The sequence below is a fragment of the Ailuropoda melanoleuca genome, chromosome 15, assembly GCF_002007445.2.
Source record: "Ailuropoda melanoleuca isolate Jingjing chromosome 15, ASM200744v2, whole genome shotgun sequence".
NCBI classification, from domain to species: Eukaryota; Metazoa; Chordata; class Mammalia; order Carnivora; family Ursidae; genus Ailuropoda; species Ailuropoda melanoleuca.
Window position 1 is genome coordinate 55,475,006 of NC_048232.1, and position 21,094 is coordinate 55,496,099.

The window sequence follows — 21,094 nt, forward strand, 5'->3', positions numbered from 1 at the left end:
ACACCGTGCTAGGCATATGGTAGGTACTCTGGAAATTTGCGGTGAGGAAGGGATGGATGCGTGGACCCCACCTCTGTAGAGCTTATTTTTAAGTAGCATTATGACTCCTAGTAGTAAACTTCCGGACCAAGATTATCATGTAATGACTCAGAATTTGCAGCCAGAATGTCTCTGTTGGAACCTCAGCTCTACCAGATGTAGTTTTTATACCTGGGGCAAGGTACTTAACCTCTCTGCGCCTCTGTTTCTTATTTTATAAAACAGACAATGGTACTATCTCAGAGGGAGTATGACAATACACCTGAAGCACTTGGCACGGTGCCTGGCACATAGCGAACCGCTCTGTCTTGTTTCTGTTCTTGTTCTATAACTTAGAAAAGTAGAACTGTAATGTGCTGAGACAACAGACTACTTGAAAAATGTGTTTGGGGAAGCAGAGATGAATGGATACTTAATTATGCCTGACAAATATCCCATGGTCTTGTGCTGTGAAAGGATAGCTTTGTTAATGCCTTCTTTGTTAGGAGTGTGTTGAGGAATGGAAGGCCAGGGTCACAGTGAGACCCTCACTGATGCTGCTAATGGAGCCTAAAGGTTCCATCTGGTGGGACATTGCAGTGTTACAAAGGCCATGGTTTGACTCTTCTAATTTAGGTGAACACTTGTGAGAGGTTAAGAAAGAGTCGGGTTTACTATAGAATTTTTGTCCAAACCAGGAAGGGCTGGGGGTGCTGTTATTTCTATTCTGGAACAGTGAGGATAGACAGAATATTCCAGGCAAACCAGAATTACTTACAAGCATAGTATACATTTCCAATATATATGTGGCCTGGTTGGTAGAAGAACCTTTCTAGAATATTCTACCTTTGACAGGCATCTTTATCTTGAAAGTACTTTCAGAGGAAGATAAATGGATCATTTATCCCAACTCCATTTATTTTCATTCGTTAGTACATAGAATAAGCTACACTTGATTTTTAGTCTCAGCTGCTATCCCCAATCTCAGTGTTAGCTGACTGGCTCTGGGGGAAAAGAGCCAATACCTCTTCCCTCTCGTAGACTGAAAAGCAGTGGAAGCAAAAGAGGATGACATGAATTAAGAATTTAACTTTTCTTTAATTGGAATTTTTAACCAACGATTACATCCCTGAACTGAATTCCACTTTTTAAGCACGGAGTTGTAACCAATAGAGTTGTGTTAACCTAGGTCCTTTGACTGACAACTGAGGAAAACAAAACCTATTCAAATTAGTGACTTTCCTTGGTTTCACCTTTTTGGTTTCAGAACCAAACTAGAATTCAGGTTTCTGTGACTGAATCCAGTGTTTTGTTCAGTATCATGGTTAAATCATGAAAGAATTTTGCGTTTAAATAAATCAAATAACTCCCTATATCCTTTACTGCCAAAGCTTTCTACCAAAAAAAAAAAGTATAAAATTAGGGAATTATTTACATCTGGCTTTATCCTCTTGTGAGAGCGCTGGATTTGAGAGCCAGTGGCACCCTGCCAGTGACAAATGGAGGCACTGAGATTGCCTTCCCATCATCCGCTACCTTTTATGGTGTCCAGGGATTTCTTGCTCTCCTTTGTGACCCAGCTGCAGAGCAGCTGTGGTTGAGGCTCCTGCTTTTCCACTCTCAAAAGGCAGCGTTCCTAACCATCCCCATGGGATTTAAGCTTCTGCAGCAAGTGTGTCAACTCAGCTGTGTGAGCCAAGGCTGCCTGGGGGGCCTAGGGGGGCAAGCAGCCTAGCTGCTTCCCATGCTATTGCTAAAGAGTTTGGATGGACTGATCCTGCCAGCACTCTTGAAGCTGGTTCTGACACAAACAAGAGGCACTCACTGCACAAACCCGCCCAGCCGAATGGTTGGACTTGTAGCAAAGAGCTGAGATTCAGGCGCTTTTCCAGTTGCCCTAATTCTCTAAATGGAGATCAAATGACATGGACTGCTTTATCCATCCTAGTCAAGTTTCCTGTTGGAAACCAATTTTTATGAACTTTTGGTGCCATCTTATGGACCACAGAATACTGATAAAAATTGTGATTTCTTCCCCCCCCCCGCCCCGGTATAATGGAGATGTTGTCAATAATGACAGTAGGGGTGACATTTTAGATATCACTCCAGCCTCACGATTTAATCAGATTCACCCACTGGAGTCTGTGCCCTTTTATCACTGAAGCAACAATCCCAATGAAAGTATGTATTTAAGAAATGTGTTTTTAGTGTTTGCTTTTTCAAGACATTTAACATTTTTATGCATTTATGATCACCTACTATGTATGGCCCTTAGCTAAGTGTTGATGGAACAATTCTCCTGAAGTGGTTTACAATTAGAAAAAGGATAACAAATGATAGAGTATTTATGTTAAGTGTTGCAACAGAAGTATTTATGTTAAGTGTTGCAACAGAAGTATTTATGTTAAGTGTTGCAACTTGAACAATCAAGTCATTGTTAGAGCACCCAGGAGGAAAAGACTCAGGTTAAAGAATTCTGGGCAGGTTTAATTTGGCCAAGGCCGTGATCGGGAAGTTATCCAAAGTATCCAAATATTGATTTGGGGTTATTTTGCCTGCTAATTTTCAATTAAACAAAGGGGGGGGGGAAGCTTAAGCATTAATTTTTAGGCCCACTTGTGACTTAATGTTTTGATTTCTGTGTTCTTTTTTAGAACCCTCAGTGTGTCTCATCCCCTTCCGCTGACATTGTCACTCCCCTCTCCTTCACAGCCAGACATATCGACAGAGCTGGCTGCAATTGCAGTACCCATGTCCTTACCCCCACCCCTCAGACTTTCCCCCACCTCCTTCTGGCTTCAAGACCTATTATTCATAAAAACACACCTTACTGAGGTTACCAGTGATCTCCGTGTCATTAAATCCAGTGGGTGATTTTCAGCATTTGACATAATTGACTATTTCTATTTTCCTGAAATACTGTTTTACTGTACCATCGGCCTTTTGATTCAGCCTTATTAACAAACTGCATTTCTTGATATCTCATATGTCCCAAAGGTACCTCAGTCTTTACAGTTTTCAAAACTAATTTTACTTCCTTATCCTAATCTTCTTCCTCCATTATTTACATGCTTGTTTGTTTGTTTGTTTTTTTCTTTGATTTCACAGTCAAAATCCTAGAGGTCATCTTTGTTATCTCCATTTCTCTCATCATACCCTCTCCCTCTCCTATCCATCATGTCATTTTATCTGTAGTTTCTAAATATCCCTCATGTCAGTCTAGTATTCTTTATCTCAATTAGCAACCCCATCAGTGTTTTTTAAAAGCCTGGACTAATCTGCCCCCATGCCTTCTAATCCCATTGCAACCCATTAGCCATGCTGTCCTCAGAGTGATATTTACGGAACAGATAATGACAACTTGCTTCTTGGAACCCATAAGCCAGGTGTGCTCTACTTTTCCGTGCATTTTCATATGGCCTGCCCTTTCTCTGTTTCTCTCATCCGAGGCTCTATACAGTGAGTTTGTGTTCCTGTCCCAGAGATTTTACCTTTGCTGTGTCTCAACTTAGAATACTTTTTCTTCCCTTCAACTAGTTAATGATACATACCTTTCAGATTTTTAGAGCTAGCAGTAATTTCCTTGAAAAACTTTTCGGAGGACTCAGGTCAGATCAGCTGTTCTAAGTGTAAGTCCATAGCCCTTGTATTTGTTGTGCTCATAACAGTATTTTGGAAGTGTCACAAGGGCAGAGGTTATATTTTTATTCACCATTTTCATCCTAGTGCGTAATACAGTGATAGGCACATGGTAGGTACCCGAAAAATATTTAAATCAATGAATAAATTTAAGGAATTGTTAAAAGTTCATTATTGTAGGGGCGCCTGAGTGGCACAACGGTTAGGCGTCTGCCTTCGGCTCAGGGCGTGATCCCGGCGTTATGGGATCGAGCCCCACATCAGGCTCTTCTGCTGTGAGCCTGCTTCTTCCTCTCCCACTCCCCCTGCTTGTGTTCCCTCTCTTGCTGGCTGTCTCTATCTCTGTCAAATGAATAAATAAAATCTTAAAAAAAAGTTCATTATTGTAATTAGGTATTTAAATTATTAATTATTAAATTATTATTAAATTAATAATTATTAAATTAGGTATTGTAATTAGGTATTTGGTTTGTGATTTAAAGGTAAATTACATGCATTACTCTTAATGTCCAAAAATAGCCAGTTTTAATATTTTAAAATGATTGGCATAATTTTATTTTTTAAAGATTTATTTATTTGTGAGAAAGAGGAGGGGGGAGGGGCAGAGGGAGAGGGAGAGACAGAATCCCTGGCAGACTCCCCACTGAGCGTGGACCCCAATGCAGAGTTCCATCTCATGACCTTGAGATCACAACCTGAGTCGAAACCGAGTCAGACACTTAACTGACTGTGCCTCCCAGGTGCCCCCAAAAATGATTGGTGTAATTTTAAAGTAAAACATTAGGATATATTTATATTTAATGTAGTTATAAATTTGATTCAAATGAAATTTTTTCGAAATTTTATTTCAAACATTTTAATAAAATATCTGAATTCAGATGACCTTCATCAGACATTTTAATAAAATATCTGAATATTGTTCTTACAAACTGATATTACGGTTGGAGAAGAATTATGGTAATATGTTGATTTTAACTTGACATTGAGCTTAGTATAACAATGTGATGTAACAACTGAACCAATTTGCCCAGATGGAGCTTATGATGTGGTTGTATCCTATCAAATTAATTATCTCCCACTGAAATGTTATTACAGTATGTGTGGATGACCTCTTTAAGCTTGAAGGGAAAATATACAAGTGAACAGATGTAGAAAGGAAATGAACACTTGTAATATAACAGGAAATCTGAGTAAGCTAAACACCTTCAGTTATATAATATTTTAGAAATTAGCTGTTTGTCTTTATACCTTAAAATCTAACTTTTTTTACTCATAAAGTCAAAACAGTATAGAAAGAAACATATAAATTAAAATTTTTAAATTATTTTAAATATGAAAAGCAAGTTACTTAAAGTTATTTTAAGATGTATTTTCTCTTTTACTGAAGACATTAAAATCTAAAAGTTCTTTTTGTTTTTGTTTCTTTGTTCTTTTTCTGTATTTTTTTTTCTCTCCCTTCTTGGCATTCTTGCACGTTTTCTCCTTTTACTTTCTTCTCATTCAAGATGCCAGGTATCTGGTGTTCTTTCTCCTTGCCAATGCTTGGTCTGTGGCCTCCTATCTGTCCAGTCTTACCTAAACTAGTTCTCCATACTCTCTTGCCTTAACATCTCATTCAGGTAGAACTAGATTACTCCACTGTGTATTTGCCTTCCTACCAACACTTACTCTTTCTCATTTGAATAAGTGAACCTACCTTCACCTAGGTGCCACAAGCCGCAGATGCAGGGTCTTCTTTGATTCCTGTTTTCGTGTTCTACCCATACCCAGTCCATCAGCCATCTATCTTCCAGCGATTACAAATCTAACCACATCTTATCACTTCCACTGCTTTCACCCAGTCTTTACCACAGGGTATTAACAACCTTCTAAGTGGTCTCCCTGTTTGCTCTTCTGTGTCCATGGTGTTCTTCCTCGTCAAAAGAAATTCCAGTGCTTGTTTCAGCATCAGTAACTAAAATTGAACTGATACAGAAAGGATTAATGTGGCGTCTGTGCAAGGATTACACTCTCATGAATTGCTCCATATTTTTTGAAGTTATCAGAGTCTGTATGACCCTTTGCTAGTTAACACCAAGGAAATGATAGGAATCAAGGCCGCATGTGGTATCCAGTATCGAAGCTGTGATTTTTAGTACGGAAAAAGAAAAATTAATTCCAAACTCAGTACAGTGTGTCCTAGGCCCCACACAATCTGGCCCTTCCTGTCTCTCGTGCTCATTTCCTGTGATTCTCTCTGGGACTTACTCCACTGCCACCATATTGGTGTTCTTGTTAAGTCCTAACTCTCCAAACATGCCAGATCTTTGCATGGTTTGCTTACTCCCTTTACTTACGTCACTTCTCAAATGTCACTGAAGGCATTTCTGGAACTATTTAGCAAACATCACTCCACCCTTCCCACATTTGTGTATTGCTCTCTTCCCTTAGCTGATGTTAATTTTCACCAAAGTACTTAAGAGTAACAGACAGTGTCCCTGTTGATGTGTACACTACCCATTCTACCACTAGAACGTGAACTGCAGGAGGCCAGGAACTTTGTCTTGATTACCAGGACCTGGAGCACAACCTGTTATTATGGTAGGAGCTAAATCCTGTCTGTGGAGGGAAATGTCATATCTCTGAAGTCTTCTCTTTCCCTTTTTAGGAAGCTAAGTTACACTGTGTTTTCAGGACACTCGAGTTGGATACTAAGACAACAGTTTTTTAACAGCCTAATCTAGATAGGTACCTATCTCCCTCTCAGTCTTAAAATACCAAGGGACCAACCCTGTCACGCACCTCTGAAACTTCAGCAGTAAAAAGAGCCAGTGATGTGGGAAGTAGGAGGTTCCTCTTAAAGATGCTTTTTCAATTAAAAAAAAAAAAGTGGGAAATTTGGGTATCTTAGTTGGTTAAGTGTCCGACTCTTGATTTTGGCCCAGGTCATGATCTCAGGCTTGCGAGATGGAGCCCCATGTAAGGCTCCGAGCTGGGCACGGAGGCAGCTTAAGATTCTCTCTCTCCCTTGTGCTCTGCCCCTTCCCCCCAAAAATGTAATTAGGACATAAACTGCAATTTATAGCCTGCTTGTTTCATTTAGCAACGGATCATGTAGATCTCTTGTGGTTTACATAATTTTTTGCAAAATTATTTTAATAGATAGTATTTCATTGACATGATATCTGTTTAACCAAGTCCATGCTGATGGACATTGAGTTTGTATAAACAGTACTGCAATGAAAATGAATAGCCACTTCTTGTTATTTACAGATATTTCCTTAGAATCAATGCCTAGAAATAGAATTGTTTGGCCAAAGTATATCTATGATTTAAAGGCTTCTAATACATATCATTGCTCCCCAGGAAGATATTACCACATTTTTACTATATTTTTGCTATTTGTTGTATGAGTGCCTGTTTCTATGAACCCTCAGTAATGTTGACTTCTTTTATTTTGGGGAAACTTCACTGATAGATGAATAATAACATTTCAGTGTGTTTTTCTGCATTTTAGGTAAACTGAATATTAAGTTTAACATGTTTTTATAGGGTTTTTAGCCATTATTTTTTGGTATTTGCAAACTGCTTATTTGTGCCTATTGCTCATATAACATATCTCACTTTCAGGCCAGAAACTCAGCTCTATGTGAACAATCCACTTCTTTATCTTCCTTGAAGGAGATTCAGTCTGTTGCAGTCTTTCATCCCACTTGGTCAGCCATTTAATTTCAGTCAATTCTACAGCCTCCTCCCCTTCCAAAGGTTCCCCTACATCTGAGAGGCTCAACGGTGTTCAAAAAAGCTGGGAAACAGGCTGCCCTGGACATGTTGGCCTGAACTGATGCCTTTACCTTGAAGTCTGATGGCTCTGCAAGAGACATGGGATTGTGTTTCAGGGAAGCTTTGCTTAGGTTGGGAGTTCTGGGATCCAGCCTTGCTCGGGCAAACCACAGAGCATCTCTGCCTGTCCGTTCTTGACACCCCCTGCAAATGCTGCCCCTGAACACTGTGAGGCCCTCCCTGTCGCAGCTAGCTTTCCTCAGTGTCATTTGACATAATTTTTTAGTGAGTTTAGTTCTTATACAAAATGTTCCAAGCAGGCAGTTTCTGCTTGAGGATGCTCAGGAAAAGAGGTTACAAAAGGCCTGGAATTTATAGGAAGGGAGACTGGGAGGACAATTTAGGGAGGAAGAACATAAACTAGTATCAGTAAGCTATTCAGCCACATTCATTTTTGTATCTTACTCTATTATATATATATATATTTTTTTTTTAAGATTTTTTATTTATTTATTTGACAGAGACAGCCAGGGAGAGAGGGAGCACAAGCAGGGGGAGTGGGAGAGGAAGAAGCAGGCTCCTAGTGGAGGAGCCCGATGTGGGGCTCGATCTCAGAACGCTGGGATCACACCCTGAGCCAAAGGCAGACACTTAACAACTGCGCCACCCAGGCGCCCCATTACTCTATTATATTTTAAAGCTTTCTAGAAGAAATATTATTCCGTCTCCAAGAAAAAAAAATGTCATGGTCAGATTTTAGGTATATGGGGAAGTATTTTGGTGGTATGGAGAGAAAATATTTCATCATGAAGTTACCACTTATTTTGCCTCTAATTAAAGTTGGGTCAGGTTGATAATATATAATGATGAGGGGTACGAGAATTAAATGGTTTGATATAAATCATCTTGGTTTATAAAAAGTTAGTTTAATTGTTAGGCTTTTTTAAATAATTTTTTTGTCTTTTGAGGAGGAAACCCTTTTATTTCCTAAAGGTACTTCATACGTAAACACGGTGATGTTAAAATAGCCTATCAAATAATGCCCTTTCCATGTGTAAGTTGGTGGTTTTCACAAATTAATTTTTCAAGAGTATCTTTTTTAGTTGATTTTCCTTCCTTTTGCACTCATTAAAACACAGTCCATGTTTAAACAACACATTTACCAAACTATACTTAAGCTTTTGGACCTGTTGTATGGCTGCTTCCCTTTCTTATGTATCGTCCATACAGATAGACACTTGCATGTGAAATGAAGATGTGAATTTCATTGGTTGTGAAAAATGACCACCATTCATAATTGTCAAACATCCTCCAAGAGGAAACACTAAAATGTACGGAAGTGGCCTTTGGATATACAAACATGCGAGGCTTCTGTACTAAACTTACAGCAGCCTCTAAACAAGGAGCAGGGATACCGAAGGGAAATTGGTTTGTTCTTTGTGCTATTCTAATTGGTACTCCAGCCAACACTGAAGACACAGGTAGTCCCTGATTGCAATATAAATATTTGGTTGTAAATTAGAGTTGTTCTGTTTTTATGGTTTTATAGACAGTAGTTCATGTTAAGTTTCCAGATGTGAAGTGGAGAAATTACTACTTTGATCACAGTTCTGTACTTTACTGAAAAAGTGTGAACATGTGAACTAAATAACTAAGGAGTAACTATAAGCTGTTAAGTTATATAAAGACAATAGTGATAGCCTATTTATTTTTTGACTGGTTGTATTTACACAATACTTGGATGACTGTTGAAGGACAGTTGAAGTCTTATGGGGGCAATTTAGTTCATAGGACAAGATTAATACACTAATTACATTCATATATAAATATATAAATTTAAAATATATATATAAATTCAATTTAAACAAATTCAATTAAAACAATTCAAGTTAAAGCCTAATAATGTAATTCTCTCTCTTTTTAAAAAATATTTTATTTATTCATTTGAGAAAGAGAGTGAGGGAGAGAGCAGGAGCGGGGCGAGGGGCAGAGGGAGAAGCAGGCTCCCGCTAAGCAGGGAGCCTGATGTGGGGCTCGATCCTGGGAGTCCGGGATCACAACCTGAGCCAAAGGCAGATGCTTAACCAACTGAGCCACCCAGGTGCCCCGGTGTAATTCTCTCTTATACTTAGTATTCCTGAGTGCTTTAAGTGGGAGTTAGGAATGTTTGGGGCGAGTGTATGTATTTTGTATAAAAATATACATGTTTATGGGGTGCCTGGGTGGCACAGCGGTTGAGCGTCTGCCTTCAACTCAGGGCGTGATCCCGGCATTATGGGATCGAGCCCCACATCAGGCTCCTCTGCTATGAGCCTGCTTCTTCCTCTCCCACTCCCCCTGCTTGTGTTCCCTCTCTCGCTGGCTGTCTCTGTCTCTGTCAAATAAATAAGTAAAATCTAAAATAAATAAATAAATAAATAAATAATAATAATATACATGTTTAGGGGTGCCTGGGTGGCTCAGGCTATTAAGTGTCCGATTCTTGATTTTGGCTCAGTTCATGATCTCAGGGTTGTGGGATTGAGCCTTACGTTGGGCTCTGCGCTGGGCAGGGATCCTGTTTAAGATTCTCTCTTTTCCTCTCACTATCCTCCCCCCTCTCTATAATATATAAAAACAAATAAATATATGTGTATATATATTTATATTTGTATATTTTGTAGTTGAGAAAAGTATTAATCAGCCATCAGAAGAGGTGCTGCTTGCCTTGTACACCCACTCGGGTGGGGACCAGTTTCTGAACAGTGGTAGTAGCATTCAGTTTAATTAGAAAACGAAATAAACCGAAAGTGACACCCACACTGTGGAACAGGCTATATAAAATTTGCTAACTATTTGCCTAATGTGTGTAGGTTTTATTGCTGCCAGTCAAAAGAGGGAGGACCTGATAAGGCCTAGTCCTAAGAATGATTTTTCCATGAGTTTAAATAATAATATCTTTTATCTACTTTTTTGGTATTTAGTATAGTATTACAAGTTATATAATGTAAGGATATTGATAATCTCAAATCCCTAATCCCTGGATACGGGTGCAGCCCTTGTCCAGGGAAATGTCCATTCTTCCTGCTTACTCTCCCTGATCCCACAGACGCTGCTCCCAGATCCCACGGTGCTGCTCACAGTCCAGCTGGTTAATTCTCAGTACTGGCACTGTGTACTCACTGCAAAGTGTCTAATCTAGCACTGTTCCAAGTTCAGATATTAAAATAAGAAAAAGTATTTACCAAGAATTTCTCCAGCTATTTTATGTCCTTGCCTTCTTAATCATCTCATTGTCAACTGCCCTTTTTCCAGGATACTGGGTTTTTGCCCTTTAACTGACTTGTGTGTGGGTACACCGAATGGTCATGTACAAACTCTAAAAACTTACCTAGAATTACAATTTTACACAAATGAAATATCTGCTGTCCAAGCACTTTATATATGGAAGGACTTGGTCTGGGTATCTTAACAGTTCAAGATGAATAATTAGCAAAGTAGTAAGGATTCTTTTAAAAGTAATCATATCATCACAATTAAGAGAAAAAGGAAATTACTAGCAGTTGAAGCCATCACAGAAAGCTTTATAGAAAATTGAGACTTCAGTTAAGGCTCGAAGCAAAAAATGGATACGAAGAAGTGAAAAAATGAGCAACATTACAGGCTGGAACAAATAATAAAGGGAAGACATAGAAGCTACTGTTAAGGCAGATGAGGAAATTGGCCTGATAAGGTAGAGGAATTTATCCAGGAAGATTTGAGCTAGATTGTGGAAGATTTTGAAAATTAATTTGATTATTAAATAGAACGAGCAGCAACTAGGAGCTATTAAAATATTTCTAAGCAAGAACATAACCTAAAAACAGTTTCATTTAAGGAATATTAATTTGATGAAGTTTATTGAGTCAGGACATCTGAAATCTGTATCCCTCTAGATGTGAAATGAGAGGGGCTACTACTTATGGCAGGGGAAAGTGTTAGGAATGAGAAGCATTTTATAGAAAAATTGTGAAATTTAGTTTCTAGGGATGCCTGGGTAGCTCAGTCCATTAAGTGTCTGCCTTTGGCTCAGGTCATGATCCCAGGGTCCTGGGATGGAGTCCTGAATTGGGCTCCCTGCTCAGCGGGAAGCCTGCTTCTCCCTCTGCCTCTGCCTGCTGCTCCCCCTGCTTATGTGCACGTGCTCTCTCTGACAAATAAATAACATCTTTTAAGAAAATTTAGTTTCTACCGTGACATGAAATTTGGAAAAGGATTTTTAAATTTTGGTAATTAGGAACCAAAGAGTGGCATTGAAGTTGGAAGGAAGAATTCTTTGAAGAAGTAGAAGGAAGAAATATCAAGAGTGTCAGAGTTTTATATGACAGATCCAAAGCTAGTTATTTCCATATGATTTGTGATTTTTTTTTTTTAGCAGTCCTCCAAAATTGGTATTAATTTTGTTGACTTTCCCAAATGAGTAAAAAGAGACTCAGATGTGTTCCTGAAGATACTCAAGGTCACTCACATAGTTAAGTAAGTAGAGCCAGCAAGATTCAAACACAGGCGTGTTGACCCTGGGCCAGTTCTGTCAGTGAGAATTGGAGAAATTGCTTGCCCACAGTGGTCTGTAGCTAATTCCCCTGCTTATTGGGTTATGTGTTCATTATGTTCCTCTTGCAACTAGGACTCGGGACCAAGCACAGTTCCATCCCTGTTACTTAGACCTGTGAAAGGCAAACAGTAGGCCTTCAGTAAATAATTTTTAATCAACAAAAACAAAGGAACAAGCACATAAACAAGTCACAGAGATGGTGGTAGAAACTGAGCCTCCCAACTCACATTTCCCTTATTTGTCACAGCTGACCACAGTCCCTTTTACTTGGCTTTCTGAACCACCACACATGTTCAGACATCAACCAGTATACAAAATGAGTCACGGTGCTTGATGCGAGGAGTTTGTACAACCAGTGTCTACTCCATAATGCTTGCTTATATGAAATGCTGACAAAATCTAAAAGTACCAAGAAAAACCTGCTGAGAAATGACTTTTGCTTCTCTACTTTCTTAACTGCTGTCTTTCCAAAACAATAATAGTTGAAGGCGTAAATTGGGTTAAACGTAGTATTAACCTCCCAGGCACCATATTTCTTCCTAAGACCCAGTAATACATGCATGTGGTTGATTTATGCATTTGGTTGACTCTTGATTTTATATACTCGTGTGAGGATTTGATTTTCCTCCTCATTATTTGGCACTTGACTAAATAAATAGTGATCAAAGCAGAAAGATAGGTTTTTGCATGATGGTTTGGTACTCCCTCCCCCCCGCCCCCGCACTGTCCCCCAGAAAGAATGTTCTGGCCTTCGATGTGTTTATTTTGCATCTAGGAGATGTTGGGACTCATTGCCTTTAATAACTTGGTCCACTGAGCAACCAGAGACGACTGTCCTTTGAGATCTGATGCATGTTTTAACACTACATACTATTGTTTTGCCAATGGACTTCACACAAGCATTTTATAGCCCCATTTACTGTGACATTGATAAATGAGCCAGTTCCTTCTCTATCCTGAAAAACTTAAGTGGAAGAAGGTTCACAGAACCTTTGTATTTTCTCATATAACATTTGTATAGACCCTTTACAATGATAGTTTTCATTTTGCATCTTTTATTATCTTCTGCAAGTTCTTTGTGCATCATTTTCTAATGATGATTTAAAGGTTGATCACATGTTTCTGAGACTGTATATAACAAAACATATCCTTTGACATTCAGAATTCTGCATTCAAATGCATACTGTGTGTTTGCGTATAATAGTTAACATTTATTACAAACTTATAATATACCTAGGTACTATAACTACTTATGTTTCATCTCAGATAATCTACTAATCTAATGAAGTAGATTTGATTGTTATCTTCTTTTTAAAATTAATGTGTTTTATTTTTAGAGCAGTTTTAGGTTTATAGAAAAGAACTGAGGGGTGCCTGGGTGGCTCAGTTGGGCATCTGACTTGATTTTGGCTCGGATTGTGATCTCAGGGTCATGGGGTCAGGCTTTGCACTCGGCGCAGTCTGTTTAGGATTCTCTCTCTCCCTCTGCCCTTCTCCCCACTTGCACTCCCCTCCCTTGTCAAATAAATACAATATTTTTTAAAAAACTTGAACGAAAATTTCCCGTTTACTCCCTTACCCTCTTACCACTCTACACAGTTTTCCTATTCTTACCAATTTGCATTAGTGTTGTCTATGAGTTTTGACAAATATATAATGACATGTGTCCACTATTACTGTATCCTACAGAATAGTGTCACTGCCCTAGAAATTCCCTGTGCTCCACCTATCTTCATTTTTGTAATAGAGAACATTATAGCTACGAGATGATATAATTTTCTAAGGGTCACATGGCTACACCAATGCCTAGAATCTATGATCTGAACTTAACACATTACACTGTCTGGTTCACTACAATTATTTAACTATTTTAAGGAATCCTAACTTTGTATGATTCTTGCTAAGTCTTAGTAACTTCATTAAAGCATTGTATGTGTGGGGAGCATTTTGCCTGTACTTTCCTTTTTTTCCTTTGAAGTTAAAGTGTTATGAGAAATATGGCAGGGAATTAAAATTTTAATTATTGGGTGTTTAGTGAGACTTATGAGTTAAGGGAAGTTATTGACTGGAGTAGCATTAGTAAAATGAAAGAGGAAATGAAGGTGTTGCTTGTCTACTGTCTGCTATAGACGGTGGAAGCTCTATGTAGGCTGGGTTCTACTGGCGAGATTAATGGTGAATAAATGTAGCAACAGTGAATTTTTTAAATGAATGAGGAAACAAAAAGGATGGAATAGACAGAAATGAGTCAAAGTTGAATGGTGGGATGTAGAATATTAGGTTAATTATACACCTGTACCTTTGCAAGATTTATCTCCATAACAGTGGTTTAAAAAATATTTGAAGAAGAGAAAAACATTGCCTGAAGTTCCCGTGGTAGTGTGTAAGTGAGAAGAAACAAGGCGATCAGATGAGTTCTCTTAATCTAGACCGTGACTTCTGGACACGTCTACAACCCAGTGCCTTGTTGCCACTCAGGCAGCATAGCTCTTCATTCCAGCCTCGCAGGGCAAGGCAGACTTGCCCCAGGAAAGTTATTCTTGGGGCTCTTCTACCTCAAGCCACCCCTTTGTGTTACTCTGTAGGCAATTTTAGCTCAGAAGTATGACACAGTAAAGAACATAGAGTTTTAGGATCTGCAAGGATGCATATTGTTTCATGAAAAGTCAATCTATTGCCTGCAAGCCTTTCCTCCTACTTTTTGCTTATTTTCTTCAGGGGATGATGGTAATGCTTACTTACAATTAAAACTATAGCTAGGAAGAAGTGCCAGCTTTAGATTAAATCCTGGTTTAGGAGTATTTTAGTCCCAAATGGCATCAGCAAGGATAAGCAGTAGTTGCGTGAGATTCAACGAACTGTGACCTAGTTTCTTTGTATGTAAAGTGAACCATTAGGACAAAATCATTTCAAAAGCCAAAATGCTCCAAATTCTTTACAAGGAAGAAGAAATGAAGAGGAAACAAATGGAAGGGAGAAAATAAAATAGAAAATGAAAATGATGTTTTCCACCATTCCTTAAAACTATCTCATCCTTTTGGTTTTCGTGAAACCTTTTTTTCACTTTTTTCTCTTGCCTTCCTGGCCTCTTCTCTGATCTCTTTGATGAACTCACTTTCCCTGTCTATTCTTCCGATCTTGGTGTTTCCCAGGATTCTGACTTCAGTCTTGTGTCTCGGCATACTTTCCTCGGTCATCCTCATTTAGATAAAAAAACAAAACACTTTTATGTGTGTGTGATGATTGCTAAGTAGACATCAGTCTACTTACTTCATTTGGGCCCAGGAGGTAAAGAATCCTTCATGATCTACTGCTGAATCATCCATTTTCTCTGTTTTTCAAGGGTCGTAAGAGTGAGGCTGAAAAGTTCTTCTTGAAGGCTATTGAGCTGGATCCCACCAAAGGAAACTGTTACATGCATTATGGTGAGTGGTTGATAGTTTTTTCCACATCCCCCACATTTACTGTTAATGATGGTATGAGATTTAGGATTTGCTGGCAAAGAGCATTTTGAGAGGGCATGGACTTCGTTGTTGCAGATTTCGCCCCATGCTGTGGTCTTAGCTTCTCATTCAAAGCAGTCATGTTATCGAGGGCTATGCATTAAATTTCCCATTAGTAATTTTCATAGGACTTCAGTGGGGAGAAGCATTTTCACAGTTGTCTCTTTCAAGTCCAGTGTGAAGTGTAAATAAGGTCTCATCAGGAAAGCATCCTGCTCCTTGCATGATGCATGGTACAGAGCCAGAATATTACTCTTTTATATTTGTAAATGGTAATTTATTGTTCACTGACCATATATATCATTTTGAGGTTCTAGAGGTTTACGTTTTGACCACAGAATCTTGCTTTCTGGAGAATAGAAATAACCCAGGCCTCTACATACCTGAGATTGGGATCAAGGATAAACCGTAAATGGTATAAAAGATGTCTTTCTCATTCAGTTTAGCCTTGGCCTTAATCAGTCCAGAATGAACTTATATAACAGCTCTGTTACACTCCACTCTATCATTACTAGTGAGTCATGTGTTAAGTGAGGTGAAGTATATAGCTAGTTTGGTGTTGGGTAAGATGTACTTATTTCTACCGCATTTGTAGTTGGCATGGGTTTCAAGGAACCAAAAAGCATTTAATTTTCCTGATCCTTTGGGGGAAACATGATTTTTTGACCACTCTTGGCTTTGATGTGTTATTTACAACTAATAAACTGAAAGATAGATGGTGGTTAAATCTTGAGGAAATAACTGATATCCATCTTAAAGTGAATTCTTTCTTTCATTTTACAACTGGTAAAACTAAATTCAGTGACAGGCTTGGGTGTGGAAAAATGGAAAAAGTAGAATAGACGATACACTTTACCAACCATGAGTCCATTTGTTTATTGACATTTTACATCTATGTTTATAAATCTCGGGTTGTGATGCTTTATCTTTCCAGCATAACGCAGCCTGTAATTTCACATGGGTTATTGCATAACTAGTCTGGATTTTGTTTCACGATGCAGTTATTGCCATGTTAAGTTGGCAGTCAACTAATTTAAGTTTGCTGCAGAATTTATTTTATTTTTACAGGATTTCTCATATGAAGTATTTTAAATTAGATTTTCTCATGCATACTATTTTGGGCACCCCTACTGTGCATTAAAGTAGGTCCATGATTATTTTCCCTGAGTGCTAGAGAACTTCTTCTTACTGCATCTTTTGAAGTAGATTTTTTTTCCCCCGTCTTGCCTTCTGTGTCTCCTTTACCTCAAACTAATCCTACTTGATACATCTTCTAATCTTGTTCCCATAATTTTATTATATGTTTTAGGTTTTTCACAGTCGATTCCTTTACATTTTATTTGAATTGTAATGGGAAAAAGCACTGTTGTCTTCATTTTAAGAGTTTGCCTCCTTACTATTCTGACTTGTCTGTCTTTACCCACTTCTGTTGTTTTATTCTTTATTTGATATGACATCATCCTCCTGTTTTTTTTTTTTTTCCAGTGTTGGTGGTAGGGAGAAATTTTTGGTTTTAGCTTTAACAGAAAGTGCAACAAATCCTTTATTGTATAGTTACTTAAAAAATAGTGATAATGCACATTCTGTAACTGTGTGTGTAAAAACAGATTCTTCTTAGCACTCCTATATTATTTTAAAGTTTTTAGTGCACATACACTATTAAAAGTATATGTATTTTCAGTGGGAGGAATGACTACATAATTCCCTATAATTTTATGAAATAGTTTCAGTACTTTTTCCCACTCTGGAATGGGAAATAAGAAAGACTCAAGATGAAGCATCAAAAAGTAGTAATGAAGGGGGCACCTGGGTGGCTCAGTAGTTAAGCGTCTGCCTTCGGCTCAGGTCATGATCCGGGGGTCCTGGGATGGAGCCCGGCATCAGGCTCCCTGCTCAGCAGGAAGCCTGCTTCTCCCACTCCCACTCCCTCTGCTTGTGTTCCCTCTCTCGCTGTGTCTCTCTCTGTCAGATAAATAAAATCTTTAAAAAAATAAAAGGTAATAGTGAAGACAAAATAATTTACAAATGGACAGAAAGCCCATAACTGAATGCTTGATATTCTTCTCTGTGTTCTAAAAAAAATGTACATTTGATTTAGGGGAAATCTTCAAATGACTGAAGTTTAGAACTGGAATTTTCTTTTAAATGGTCTGCTGTAATCCCTCTGTGGTACAAATAAGTTGACTGAAGCCTAGAGAAATGAAATTGGCTTGCCCAGTTTGGTTGAAAGTAACTAACCTTTGGGTCCCTTGATAACTGCCATTGCCTTTTCTTCTCTAGTGTATGGGGAGATACACAAGCAGATATGCAGGTAGGTAAGTAGGTAGATACTTTGAATTAGTAGGTCCACTTATGCAGTTTTAGAATGTCAAGTGCATATAATCATAATTCAGCTTAAAATGTTTGGGAAAGGATTTTTATTCATTTTAATGTGTATACAGTGTGTCTGATGGTGCCACGGTACTGTTCTGTTTTCAGAAAGTGAGTAGTGCTATGTATGAAATAAATAGGGTGAAGTTATTTTTAGAAGGTGATGTGGTGGGAAGTGGGGAGCTTCTTGACAGCAAGTAGTCAAGGAGAACATTTGTGAAGAGGTGAATATTTGAAATCTGTAAGGGTGAACCAGCTATTTGAAGAGCCAGGTAAGAGCATTTGAGATAGAAGAAACAAAGTTCAAAGGCCAAAGGCAAGAGCAAACTTGTGTTGACAGCAGAGAAGGAAGGCACCTGTGACTGGATTATATTGAACCAGACGGGAGTGGGGGAGAAGATGAGACTGGAGAGAAAGCAGAGCTGAGTCCGTTGGTTTTATCAACCAAGCTAAGGAGTTTGCAGTTTCTTCCTGGGGCAAATGAAGGTACTGTGTGGAGGAGACAGGATTAGGGAAAGGTCTAGGGGAACTCTGTTGCTATGTTTAGTCAAGAGAAGATAGTTTAGACTTGGGAGTGGTTGTGGGAATGTAAATATTTATATTGAAAGTATACACTTACTTGCTTTAGAAGATTCTAAGATAATTGAGAATGGAGAGACTCTGATTTTCATTTTTGCACCAATATCTAGCATATTGTCCTACTCATGGTAATGTGCAATAAATGTTGGTTGAGCTCAGTTAGAGGTTCTCCATTTTAGAATTGAGTATAGGTTCCAAAATAGACTGAAAGTTTGTTCCATTAGCATTTTTATTACTTCTTGTCCAAGAGGATACATAATATGATTCCTATCAGTTCTCTGCCAACGTACTGGTTGTGGATATTCTTAGGATATTTATACCCACAATTGAATGAATAATAATACTTTCTCAGCTTAAAAACAAATGTTTAAATAAAATATACATGTTGGTTTGTGTCTTTTTTTTTTATTCCAACACTTTTGCAAATGCCCATGAAAATGCCAGCATTGGTGAGTTCTGTTCTATTGGAAATTCACTCTCCTGGGTGTTGACGTGCTTTTGATTTGCTTGTTAATAATACACATGACTTTGAAAATACCATCCATTTGGGACTAGACAGAGGGAATTACAGAATTTATATTGGCTGCAATGACCATTAAAGGCAGTGTTTAAAAGTACTCTCAGTTATTTTTGTTTTTAATCCACTAGTTTTGTGTTTTGGGGGAAGGGTTGCATGGCAAATTGTCTTTTTTTCTTCAGGTTGCCTTGCAACAAAGAAAGCTAGATAGATTTATAAAACTGGTTCAATAAATTTGTTAAATGTAGGACTTTATGGTACCAGTAATTGCTGGGATTAAGATTCCTTATCTGTAAAGTGTGAAAGAGTTGATGTGGGCTTTCAAAATGTTTTTCTCTACTAAGATTTCATGTTGTTGCTAATATATACTCAATTTCTCACTGATCTTGCATCAAAAATTTTAAAGAATGTGTATAAACAGGTTTTAAACTATGGTATCAGTAATAGTATAATGTTGCATTCATATGTCATCAAGCTTACAGTGTATCCCATATCCACATGGAACAAGTCATGTAACGTCTTTATGAAAATTAGTTTGTAAATGTCAAAGATGACGATTTGGTGCCTTGATGTGTCATGTGGGCCTGTAATTCAAGGGATTCTCCATGGTTTTCCCAATGGCTCCAATGGAGAGCTTCTGCCAAAAGAATAGAAGTCAAGACAAGAAATCTTTCTCTTTTTTTAAGAATTAGGAGGAAAACCATTTTGTCAAACATATTATATTTTTTCTTTATGTGCATAGTAGTAAATTTTATGTAGATTGAAACAACTTAAGTCAATACGCATTTGTTATGAGATGCACACTGTATAAATCTGGGTAGATGGGACTTCATTAGTTATTAAGGACAAAAGCATAAAAAGTGAAAAGGAAGCAGATTGTGATAAATGCTCATGAGAAAGTACAGTTTTATGTAGACCTTGGGTGGTTTCTTCTTTTCCTATCAATCTCTGTGTGTTTTTAAGAGTGAAGCCTTTAGCCTCATTTTCTTTATTACAGTTACACTCTCTGTGTGAAGTTGTTCATTCCAAGGGTTCAGCTATAGAGTGATGAGTCCTGAATCTCTTCGTCCAACTCAATATTTTTCAAGCTAGATGTAGGGAGACAGCAGGGAACAAGACAGGCTCCAGTGGAGCTTCCAAACTGGTAAGGGAGGCACATGTTGTAAAAATGATCATTTAATTATAATTACAATTGATTTTATAAAGGAATAGAATGAAGGGGCCTTGATTTGAGGGCTGGGGTGCAGGAGAACTATGCCTAATTAACTTACACATAAACTATATTTGAATAAATAGTAGGAGTTCACCAGAAAAAATTACAGATATGAGGGGATATATTGGAGAACAATAAAGCAGAGAAAGTGCTTGATGCAGAAGGCACAGCGTATATCTGGAGGATAAGTTCAAGGGCAAAACTAGGACCATAGCTAGAAACTCTGAGAAGATACATTCTAGCACCATAGGAGGAACATACAATTTATGAGAGCCGCCAGGTTGTGAAATTAATGCCCATTGAAGATTTTTTAACTGTGAGTTTATAAGGATGCTAGAAAGAATTCAAGCTTTGGGAGTGGAAGAGGACTGATTCAGACAACCATGAAATCATTTCTAATGTAAAGGAGCAACCATTTTGTCCTTCTTTCTCTTAAATCCATGGAGAAGTGTAGAATTTTTTAAATTGTTGTTATCTGGATTATTATTTGGCTCTATTTTTCAATTTTAGAATCCTGAAAACGTCTTACTACATTTATCCTGATGTTTCTCGATCCTATGTAACTCCTGTGAGGTAGGAATAGATCTCAGTTCCATTTGGCTGAAACAATGGAAGTTCAGAATTTCCAAGTGATTCTCTGGATCAGAAATTTTCAACATACATAGTGGGAAAAGAACTTGAGAAGTCCAGCTCTGTCAAGTTCTAAGTCCAGAACTTTCTATTATTAATATTATAATCTGTTTGTCTTCAGGATGCTCTTAAATGTCATTTTAAAAAGTAGGTCCTGGGGAGCCTGGGTGGCACAGTGCGTTAAGCATCTGATCTCAGGGCTGTGAGATCAAGCCCTGCATCAGGCTCCACACTCAGCACAGAGTCTGCTTGAAATTCTTTCTCCCTCTCCTTCTGTGCCTCCGGCTCGT

General features: G+C 38.2%; 1 protein-coding gene and 1 pseudogene across 8 annotated transcripts in view; both read left to right on the forward strand.

Moving 5' to 3' along the window:
• TMTC2 (transmembrane O-mannosyltransferase targeting cadherins 2) overlaps positions 1-21,094 on the forward strand; it is a 674,893-nt gene that overhangs the window by 296,425 nt on the left and 357,374 nt on the right. For all 8 annotated transcript variants that reach the window (XR_004620732.1, XR_004620733.1, XR_004620731.1 and 5 more), the window contains exon 9: positions 15,336-15,417. Coding sequence is in view for 5 of the 8 variants with exons in the window: in XM_019800450.2 (XP_019656009.1) it covers positions 15,336-15,417 (82 nt within the window). In the remaining 3 variants the exon portion in view is untranslated. The remainder of the gene's footprint in view (positions 1-15,335; positions 15,418-21,094) is intronic.
• Positions 5,590-5,690, forward strand: LOC117796506 (annotated as a pseudogene).